Here is a 12,055-nt window from a genome sequence, read left to right as displayed (position 1 = left end):
TCTTGAACAGAAAAGGTAATAATGTAGGCACAACATGATAAAGTTGTCTTAATGGTGGAACAGAGAAACAAATAGCTATATGATGTTTTTATTTGTATTTTTGAGCGCAAAGCTACGCAATGGCTATATTCTCTCTATTCATTGGGGAATCCGAACTTCGGATTTTAGCGTAATAAATCCGTAAAATTAATACCGACCTACCAGGGTACAGGTAGTTTACTAAGTAATAAAGTCATTTTATTAGGAAATAAATCAGTTGAAAGATATAATTCATTAGCATAGCCTAAGACAACATAATAAAGGTTAATTATCACCTGGAGCATTTTAAAACAATACAACTCTCTTTGTATATTATATTAAGACAACATCAGTTGAAGTGATTAGTGGAAAAAAATCATAGACTAGATAACAAATATAGATAATTATCAAGCTGAAATCCAAGAATGAAGTGGACAGCTCATCTGTTATTAGATAAAGAAAATCAGTGAGCAACGTCGAATTTATAATTAGTTAATTCAAACGCGATTACGATAATTATTTGAACAAATAGTGTGGTTAAAATAAAGTTATTTCAACAGCTGCAGCAGCAGGGAAAAGGTCGATATTCAGTCTGACAGTTAATGAGTTGGTTCAACAATAAAATAAGCAAACAAGGAAAAGTTAAAAACATAAATTTAATAATCATAATGAACAGTAAAATACAGCCAATAAGTTAAATGTTCAGTTGGAGAAATGTCTGAAAACAATAACAGAACAAAAACAATAAAATCAGTTTAATAATAATACGGAGCAAAACTGTAACATCAGTTGAACAGTTAGTTTTAAGAAATAGATGGGAAGCATCCAAGCAAATACGGTCAAAAGTAAGACATATTTATTAGTTTACTGGAACAGTTGGTTACAAAATAAAGTCAGTAATTAACTGGAGAAGAATTTGACAAAGTTAACAATTTTAAAATAGTTTTATCGTGAAAATCAATCTGTTATTGACAATAAACATATAGAGCATACATAAACTTAAAACCTATTAAATACGTATCTATGTTTTGTCAGGTTGAAAAATAAACAACTACTTACGAATATTTGAAATAAACTGTTTTCTTACATTGCTTTCTACTCAGGTCGTCACTTAACGTTATGGGCAAATTAATGTATAGAAAAAGAAAACAACAAACAAACACTTTTTTTCTAGAGTTTACAATAAATAAATATGTTTAATTGCACAATATCACATCATGTCTCACATATGAATGAATAATACTTGAAGTTATTTCATATAATATTAATAGCGATAATTATACTTTACATTTAAGTTTTTGATATGTTCATATCAATGAATTATTTTAAAAAATGCAATTTATACACAACAACACAACATACACCTTTCTTTCCTGATGCGCTTACTTTGTAGAGCACTGCCATGTACTTCAGTATTGATAAGTACAACAATGTCATATGTAGTTCCCTTAATTAACTACAAGAATATCATTTGTACTTCGCCATGTTTAATACAATAACATTATTTTTTGCACTTAATATTTTCGGTACAAGGATAAAATATTGGTCTAGCTTTTGATTAGAGCAACAATACAATGTTTTTGGTGCAAAAATGCCAGTTTTAATTCGTCTTATTTCCTTCAACTATGTAATTTGATGTTAAGTATAACAATGTTATTCCTTAAAACTACAATGCCTCTTAGGCTGGAAACGCACGAGATATTTTCTGTACACTGACAATAAAAATTAATTACATAATTGACAACTTCACTTGTTAACATCACGTTACTAGAACAGATTACTGTCCTATTTGCAGTCACTCAGTTGTAACTTTGTTTTGTTAACTAGATTTAATTGACAATAAATATTTGACTTTACGCTTTTTTGTTTATTACAGCAGCGTGTCTGCACTTTCCATTGTTTGGTGGCAAATAATGCCAGATTTTTGCCGTTTACTGTAACACGAAAACATGTGTCGATTATTGTTGTTTGAAAAACATTTTCCGTCACGATCTCTCTGCAACGTTTATAGTATTTGAATATTACACAAATATATTATTGGTAAAATAAACGTATAAAGCTATTTATTTCCTAAAGCTGAAAAAACATATACCTTTACAACATAAAAATGTATGTTCATGCATAAGGAAAATCAAATACAAATATAATAATTAATTCACCATCTTTCCAAAGTGTTACAATTATATTCAGATTAAATACTTTTGGAACAAAACATTTTTAGAATTATCTTTGTAATGTTTATACTTCAAATACCTTATAAGCTTTGTAAGTGTTAAGAATATTTTTAATAAAATAAAATTACTAGAATCCCGTTTCGTAACTCATTAAAGTGTACGGTAATGTATTTTTTTACGTGTTTTCTTATAGCAAAGCCACATTGGGCTATCTGCTGTGTTCACCTTGGGGAATCGAACCTTAGATTAGCGTTGTAAATCTGTAGACTTACCGCTGTGTCAGCGGGTGATTGAGTTTTTTGGAATAATAATTCTCACGTCAACAATATGTTTTATATAATTATTAGGACTTTAAAACGGAAAATGTGAATGTATTTCACGTGTTCACAATAAACTATTGTTTGACTTAATATTACTAATTTATTTTAAAGGTGTAAATAAAATTATTTGAAATATTTCTTATATGATGACTCATCGTAAAAAAGACCTCATTTTAAAATTAGGAATTTGAAAACAAGGATAAACGTAAAACTCAATGTATAATCTAGGATATAAAGACGAAGATAAAACAGACCTCAATGAATGATCTGAGGTTTACTGATGAGGATAAGTTATATGTATTTTAGTTTAACTTCATAATACGTGTTTATCTTCCTTCCTCAACTGAGTTGTTATCAGCTGCTAATGAACCATTAAGAACACGTTACAGATTTGTCTGCTGTGTAGAAGTACAAAGAGATACTAAATTGTTTTTATTCAAAAGCGTAAGCTAAGAAAATTGAGAATAATATATAAGTTTAGTTTAGATAAATAAAAAATATATATATACGTAATTCGTGGGATTGGTATGTCCTGGTGATGGTTAAGGGTACTCAACTTGCAATCTGAGGGTCGCGAGTTCAACTCCCTGTAAACGAACATACTCGTCCCATATGATTGCCGATTGAGACAGCTATTCGGGTGTATATATATAAAAAAAATTGGTTTCCAAAATTACCGGCTGAATCAAAATAGTTGTGATTAATGTCGTAAAGAACAAACAAACAAAATTTGATTATTGGACACTGAAGTTAAATATTTCTCAGTAATGGAAACCTTTACACATCTAGCATAAGATAAAAACCACGGGATAACAGATCCACTTTCCAGCAACATAAAGTGGTCGCCTGGTAAAGTTTCTGTTAAACAGTTAACACTCAGGCTAACGATTAGATATTACATGAGCACACGCAAGGAAAAGTTTTATCTCCGCTTGAAAATAAATTATCACTGTCTAGACACACCTTTATCGTCGAGAAACTCAAGAAGAAAGGAACTCTACATTTAGAATTTAATTACAAAACCTAATAAGAAGATACGAAGATTTAGCTTTACCATTAACCGTAGTAAAACACTATTTTTACTTTTAAATTATGAAATGTAGTCTGATGTTATTCTGTGAGAGAAGATTGGTCATACGTTCCAATAATAAGATGACAGCAGAAAACACCCAATGTGAATGCTTTAAAATAAATTTCATCAACATTAACGAACTTACGGTTTCATATGAAACAGCAGTATTTTCAAATATATTAATATCCCAACTCGGATCTCTTGATCAGCCTTAATTGTCTAGAAACAGGAAACGTGCGTAAAACTATTAAGTCGCTCTCTTTCTGAAATTTATTAATACAATTTTACCATCAAATTATATATTAGTTTATTAATTATGCTGACGTATTGAGTAAGTTTCTCTCTGTTATTTTTCTTGTGTATATCTTCTATTAAAGTTGGGGTATTTTGTGAACATCATTAAATAATGCCCGTTTTATATAAATACCATGAACATTTCTTATGACTGGAATCCAAAATATTTTATTTGCATAAATAACAATGCTACTAAAACTGTACCAATATCTTAGCGCCATCAAGTGGCTAACTCAAACAATCTATGTGATAGATAACATAACACTGAGACCAATGACTAGATATAAAGTTCACCATTGTGGAACTTTGTCAACACCCAGAAGAGGTGGTATGCAGTGTAACATTATGAAAACTTTGGATAAATAAAGCTAACGAAGGCATAACATAATCCACATAAAAAACAAAATAGAACTTAGTTCTTCTATTAGAAATTATGGTTAACATAACGCACGTACACATTGCATACATAAACAGGGAATATTTCATTAATTACCATGGAATATAACTTGCAATATCACGCTACCTGCAATTACCTGTAGTGACTGATCAATGTCTCTCTCATTTCCTTGATAAATATTACAATATATGACCAGTTTGTGCAGTGCATTTGATGTACATAAGCATTTAAAAATCGTTACACAGAACATTTCACTTGGCACATTGATAATTACTTTAATTAATTTTCTCGTTGATATATTTTCCAATATATTATCCTTGATGATAATGTGTCCAAAAACTTTCATCTTGACAAACAATCATGGTGTACCTTTCCTTCAAAAGACCTGCAAATAATAAGCTCTATCTTATTCGTGAACAATCAATAATTATCACAAAAAATTATTAATTTCTAAACTTTCTCGAACAAACAGATACCATGGACCAATCTTTAAGAGCGAAATGTCTGTTATAAATACTTAAAACTTCACTTAAGTGAGTTTCTATACCAGAGTTAGGCTTATTTTAAACATTCATTGACAATCCCTTCGAATACGTTCTAATAAAAATAATCGAATGCTTTCTTTATTATACGAATCAATATAATTCTCTTCCAGGTTAAATGATAACGTATTACCGCATCACAAGTCTTTTTCTCTTTTAAAGTAAGTATTTTAAGTTTGAAAAAGAATGATTGATTGTGAAACGACAGACATTCCGCTGTACCGCTTCGGAAGCCATGGAGAGAGAACTAACTGTATGTTTTATAAGGTTGGACACCTTTGAGGCTTAGCGTAAAATGTAACAGGTTTTGATAGTTTTTTTTTTTTTTGGTAAGTTCATAGCTAGAAAGAATGCTGAAAAAACTCATAAACAAATGTTCACTACTAACCTTTGTAGTTAGAAGTAAATAGATCAAACTTCATCTGTAAGGTGACCTTCCAGGATTTTGGGCACCAACTCGTTTGGGAGGAGCTAATAAGAGAGACAAATGAAATCAAAAGTCACACACGTGCATATGTTATTTTAAAATAAACAAATTACTCATTTAAATTAAAATATAAAAGCCACATTTTCTCTTCCATATATTTCTTTCATGTATTTCTCAAATTTTCGGTTACAATATCTGCAACTATCTGCAAGTGTTGATAATCGATTGTAGAGAAGTTTCGTTATGGTGTGACTGCCTTTTACAAGTTGGTGAAGCATTATTGTAATTATCATAAAACATTAGCATTAGATTCATTACATGTTTAAACACTACGTCCTTCCTTTGTCGTGTCCTTTAGGGATTTTCAAGAATTAGATGTGAGTATAATAATAGCATTCCAGCCTCGAGAACAACAATATTAGTATGGTATTATTGGTGTTGCGAGGAGCTGGTATATACGGAATTGAGCTGCGAGTATCTGATGTGATGAATGTGATCAGATAACAGTAATATAAGGATTTATTATATAAAGTACAGAGACAAAATTGTTGGTCGAGTTGTAATTTAAGTTAGATATCAAAATAGAGTGAGAATAATACTGTATAAGATAACTAAATTGTATGGAAGTGTACTAGAAATTATTATTATATTACTGGTGTTACGTGTCTCTACAGTTTATTAACTTCAAGTGGATATTTTGACATCACTTTCAACTTGAACACAGTGGTAATGAATGGGGAATATCATAACTCTTAAAATACTTGAAACGTAGTGTCAATCGCGTGACACTTAGTATTATAACAAAAATGTTATGAGTATAGGAAAACAAAAGTTAATGCAACAATAGCTTCAATTAAGTCGAAAATAACATTCTGTGTTACTTACTTTTTATTAAGCGGTGCTATGCCCACCATCATGAGTCTTCAAACTTACCCCTTCAGTCACTCCCATGTAACTTGGTGTAACTCTATGTTTCCCACATTTTTGAATGCATTTCCACGTCATGCGGTGATCAATAAGCATCTTCAAAAATGTTGTAACATCTTGATGTTTATAACAGCAACAACTACCACGTGAGTGACGTGTATTTAGTGTGATGTAAGAGCTCGATTAATTTTAATTGACTCACTGTCAGTTATTCGTAGACTGAAACATTGGCAGAAAGTTGTTGCATATGTGACTAAGAGCTCGTAAATGTATTTAAAAACCGAAAAAGGAAAGCCACCAGTGGCACAGTATGTCTTCGAACTCACACCGCTAGAAACCGGGATTCGATAACCGTGGTGGGCAGAGCACAGATAGCCCATTGTGTAGCTTTGTTCTTAATTCCAATTAAGCCAGCGAGAACAGAAGTACGTCGCTTCTATGTCTTAATATACGAACATGCATCACTTTGTGGACGTCAACATGTTTATATTGTTCCTGGAAAACCAGTTTCATTAATAGTGCGTTACAGATTCAACTGTCAGAGACGTTTTGTTTTATTAAGGTAAACTGTTTGTGTTTTTCTTATAGCAAAACCACATAAGGTCATCTGCTGTCCCCACTGAGGGGGGAATCGAACCCCTGATGTTAGCAGTGTAAATCTGAAGAATTACCATAGTTCCAACGGGCTAAAACCAGAGGTTCGATTCCAATCGGCGGGCTGAGCAGATAGCCCGATGTGGCTTTACTATAAGAAAAACAAACAGTCCCATTGAAGGACATTAAGATAGACATTCTGTTTCTTAATGATACTTTAATTAACTTATTAATTATGGCATATTCTTGACACCCAATTAGGTACTGTGTTATGCTACTAAATAAAAAATAATGTCTTTAAAATTGCATCCCAGTAGCATACCGGTGTGTATGCGAACGTATGTTACTAAAAACCAGGTTTCGATACCTGTGATGGGCATAGCACAGGTAGCTCTTTGTGCAGCTTAATGACAAACAACAACAACTTTCACAATACTTGCCAAATAATATTTTCGAATGATCAGTTGTTATGAATTCTAACTTTTTTAGTAACTCCACGCTGGCCCGGCATGGCCAGGTGGATAAGGCACTCGACTCTTACTCCGAGGGTTACGGTTTCGAATCCCATTCGTACCAAACATGCTCGCCCTTTTAGTCGTAGGGGGCGTTAGAATGTGACGGTCAATCCCACTATTCGTTGATAAAAGAGTAGCCCAAGAGTTGACGGTGGGTGGAGATGACTAGCTAGGTTCCCTCTAATGTTACACTACTAAGTTAGGAACGTCTAGCGCAGATAGCCCTTGTGTAGCTTTGCGCAAAATTCAAAAAACAAACAAACTACACGCTATTAATTTGATTTACCAATTTTTGTAATCTGTTTCATGGCACACCAGCTCGATTGTCAGTCCGTTGGACGAGTGATATAACAACTCGTTTGAAACAACGAATAGGAAATTGTACTTTTATTTTTTTTAACATAATAAACATTAACAATGTAAAGAAAATACTGAAGGTATCGATACTAAAAAGAACAATATACTGTTTCCAGGATTCTGTCACTGTGAAATTAGATGGGAGGGTTAAACCCCTTTTGACCTTCCTCAAAGCATCCTATACCACCGTGTCAAGTTTGGTGCTGATTGATCAAGAAATGTAGAAACCTATAAGGAATAGATATACACACATAGTGACATCCATTCATATAGATTCTGAATTCCATGTTTATGTTCTTATAAAAGTACGAGAGAAATGTAGAGATTTTTATTTTATTTTACATTTGAGTGAACTTATTGAAAAGTAGAGGGTTGTAAATAGTGTAAGAATACTTAAAATATATAGTCTGATAATGTATAAGACTGACTGTAGTTTTAGTGAACCATTTCTCTACTGGTCTTACATGGGTTTCCAGTGAGAAAAGTGTATAACATTAATTCAGCTGTACACTTTTGCGTGTTGTACGCTAATGCCAACAAGGCTGTTCCTAATGATACCTGGTGATGATAAAACTGTATGTTTCATAGCAAATTTATAGCTGAAGTAGTTTAAACTACTATTTTCTCTGGTGAACTGAGACGGTTGACAATCAAAGGGGTTGCACCCCTCATATGCACGGAGATCGCCGCTTCCTGGCGGCTTCACAGGAAGTAGAAAGCAGTTCCGTTACTGATGATACCAGTGGCCTTCTGGCTTTGTGCTATCCTATTGATTGCTCATCTTTTGCTTTTCTCACACAGTACGTGTTTACTAGCAGTCTCATTCCCTTTGAGGGACTATCTGAAACTAAATGTCCTCTACATGAAATGTTAGTCTGCTCACAGAAAAGAGCCCCCTAGAGTTCTGTTTGCTCACAAAATAAGATAGAGGGAAGAGAAAGTGTCTGTTCTGACTTTGGATTAAGCGCAAGTACAGTGTCTTGCTTACACATAAATACAACTTAACACGAATGAGATCCAAGCCACAAATCAGTTTTTAGAAGCCATCGAGGATGAAAATATTAGGTTTCGCTTGAAGACAAATAAACAGTACAATATGAGATAGGTATTAAGGGTTAGTCATAGAACTGGAGACATGCCTTACATAGATAAAATGACAAGACAAATGATAAACTCAGAATGCGCAGTCTAATTCTTTTATAGTATATTCGCCCAAAATTAACTCAAAAGCGCTCTTGGGTAACCAAATAGTGAGAGTTGTCTTTTACCCTTTTAACACACCAATGGCCTTTAAACTGTGGTCTTCTTTTTTTTTTGTAACGAGACGTGAACGTTGGGCCCACCAATTTGGCATATTAACGGCTGTGCTACGCTAGGCCAATTCGCAGTAAGGAGAGTCATATATTATATAGCAACCCAAGTAAATCAAGCTACCAGCAGGGATGTACAAAGAATGGAATTCTGAGTGGATTTCGTTGGTGTTGAAAAGTCAGGAAGTAGGAGCAGTCCCACTGGCTTTGGATGTCGAGAGTACAAGTCAAAATAAAAAACAGGCATGCTACCATGCCAAGCCAAGGAGAGTAGCTCCTGACCATAGGGGAGCAGACACCACACAACGATGAACAAGAATACTGAGATTGATACTTATTTACTTCTAAAAGTTTTACTTTTTACAATTTACGCTGAACTTAATCACATGATGAAAGATATTATACTGTATAGTAGATTACAAAGGTTAAATCCTTACGTTAAAACGATTTTGGAACTTCACCACGTCATTACAGTACACTTCATCACGTCCAGTTATGGTCTGATAGCAGTGCATCTTGACAATAACCTTGCAACTTAGTTTCCAATGAAAAAGACTTGGTTCTAAGACTATTATCGACTCTTCTATCAAGTTACCATTTTAAAGTGTATGTTTTACTCCTACTAAAACTATTTTACCCATCGACTCTTCTATCCAAATACGATGATAAAGGTTCCATGAGCTAGTTTCAACAGTCCGGTTACTTAGGAACACATAGTGACTGCTTTCAGTGACTTTAGTGTGTCTTCATTCGTCATCTGCTTCAAGTTAGCAACAACTGAACGGATAAGTTATGAAAGCAGTTTGTGCACGTTGCAAACTGTTGGGGCCTGGCATGGCCAAGCGCGTAAGGTGTGCGACTCGTAATCCGAGGGTCGGGGGTTCGCGCCCGCGTCGCGCTAAACATGCTCGCCCTCCCAGCCGTGGGGGTGTATAATGTGACGGTCAATCCCACTATTCGTTGGTAAAAAAGTAGCACAAGAGTTGGCGGTGTGTGGTGATGACTAGCTGCCTTCCCTCTAGTCTTACACTGCTAAATTAGGGACGGCTAGCACAGATAGCCCTCGAGTAGCTTTGTGCGAAATTCCAAAACAAACAAACCAAAAACAAGCAAACTGTTGTATACGATACGTGGATGAATGTTGCCATTGACCGGTGTTCGTGGACTTTCATCTTGAACAAGACAACGATAGTCACTTACCACGGCCGAAGTACGACATGTTGCAGATCATATTCTAGACCGTTCCAATTTGATCTATTTTCCTATATTTTCTATTATAATTAAGTAAATGTGACTTTTCCACCCTGAGCCCATCTCTAAGACCTAAGATCTCGGTCTGCTGTTAAGCACAGAACTGTGCCCACTGCTGGTATTGAAAACCAATTTAAAATAGGAAATGCTACTATTAATAGGCCTGGCATGGCCTAGCGCGTTAAGGCGTGCGCTTCGTAATCTGAGGGTCGCGGGTTCGCGTCCGAGTCGCCCAAACATGCTCGCGCTCCCAGCCGTGGGGGCGTTATAATGTGACGGTCAATCCCACTATTCGTTGGTAAAAGAGTAGCCCAAGAGTTAGCGGTGGGTGGTGATGACTAGCTGCCTTCCCTCTAGTCTTACACTGCTAAATTAGGGACGGCTAGCACAGATAGCCCTCGAGTTGCTTTGTACGAAATTCCAAAACAAACAAACCAAAACAAGCTACTATTAATATATAACCTTTCCAGAGGAACCACACTACCTACACAACGCCAAACAAGATGAAAATGTAGTTCTGAAACAATCCGTTCCGCCGCGACTTTATATCGGCTACTTTTATTACTTAACTTGCTATTTATACATTAAAAAGATTTGGAATATAGCATACTCAACTCTCTATATTAACACTCGGAAAAACTGAAATTATTGTTTTTTTGGGGTTAGGGGTGGGAAGTATAATCAACCAAAGAATAAAATATCTCTTAAACTGTAAATATATCAATACAAGGTTCAGCAAATCACAAATACAATATATATAGTTTAGATTGAAAACTAGTTAGAATTTCTGCATAATTGCATTATTAAAACTGGCTCAAATGTGACTGTTAAGATAGAGGATAGATTGAAAAAACTACATCTGATAACAAATTATTCGTTGGTAATGTTTTGGGAAGATTCACTCAGGTCTTGCCTGGCATGGCCAGGTGGTTAGGGCACTCGACTCATAATCTGAGGGTCGCGGGTTCCAATCCCCATCACACCAAACATGCTCGCCTTTTCAGCCGTGAGAGCGTTATAATATGACGGTCAATCCCACTATTCGTTGATAAAAGAGTAGCCCAAGAGTTAGCAGTGAGTGGTGATGACTAGCTGCCTTCCCTCTAGTCGTACACTGCTAAATTAGGGACGGCTAGCGCAGATAGCCCTCGTGTAGCTTTGCGCGAAATTAAAAAAAACGAACAAACAAAACAATCATTCCGGTCTCCAGAGACGGTAAAGATTACATTAGAACAAGAATAACACGTAGTAGTAGCACGGCACTGATCAAGGTGATAGCGTGATATACTTATTTGTTTAGAAAAAGTTAGGCCACCCGTAACTCTGAACCCAGTAGTGAAACTGTAGTTATGACTGAGATTATACAGATAAATAATGTTCAGCACTTTTAAAGTGGAAGACTAATTACACGATAAAGAATTAATAGTAATTGTGAAGATTGTTTAGAACAGCCAATGTGATGAAGACAGGAATGTTTAATTTGCTTGAATCCAGTATTTAACCCTTAATATTTTGTTAGAGATTAATAAACGGGCAATATAGAATTTTCTAAATAAATACTTAATCACATTATCTGAAGGTTCCGCATGAGTAGGATTGAGAAAACTTTCTTTGACACATTATATACTATTAAGGGAGTGAGAGATACAGGAACAAGCCTGAAGAGCATAAGGTTCATACGTTGCTCCAGAACAAAGGAAAAAAGGAATGTGAGGTTCTGTATGAGTTATAATAAATTGGATATTACAAATAGACAAGGCCTACAAGAACGAATTCTGGAGGAGATATCTGAGGTGACAATAACATTATTCTAAGTAGAAAGTCTATGGTGGCTTCAGGTTAGGTCAAACATGGATT

General features: G+C 34.7%; 1 protein-coding gene across 1 annotated transcript in view; it reads right to left on the bottom strand.

Annotated features, from left to right (window-relative positions):
- Window positions 1–654: 654 nt before the first annotated feature.
- The window catches only part of LOC143249544 (cell adhesion molecule Dscam1-like), a 135,658-nt gene continuing 124,257 nt past the window's right edge, over window positions 655–12,055 (bottom strand). The window contains exons 25-26 of the mRNA XM_076499570.1: window positions 5,206–5,288; window positions 655–4,660 (exon numbers count right to left, since the gene is read on the bottom strand). Coding sequence (XP_076355685.1) covers window positions 5,236–5,288 — 53 coding nt within the window. The 3' untranslated portion in view covers window positions 655–4,660; window positions 5,206–5,235. The remainder of the gene's footprint in view (window positions 4,661–5,205; window positions 5,289–12,055) is intronic.

This window comes from Tachypleus tridentatus, chromosome 4 (genome assembly GCF_004210375.1).
Source record: "Tachypleus tridentatus isolate NWPU-2018 chromosome 4, ASM421037v1, whole genome shotgun sequence".
Lineage (NCBI taxonomy): Eukaryota > Metazoa > Arthropoda > Merostomata > Xiphosura > Limulidae > Tachypleus > Tachypleus tridentatus.
This window is presented reverse-complemented; position numbering and strand designations above follow the sequence as displayed.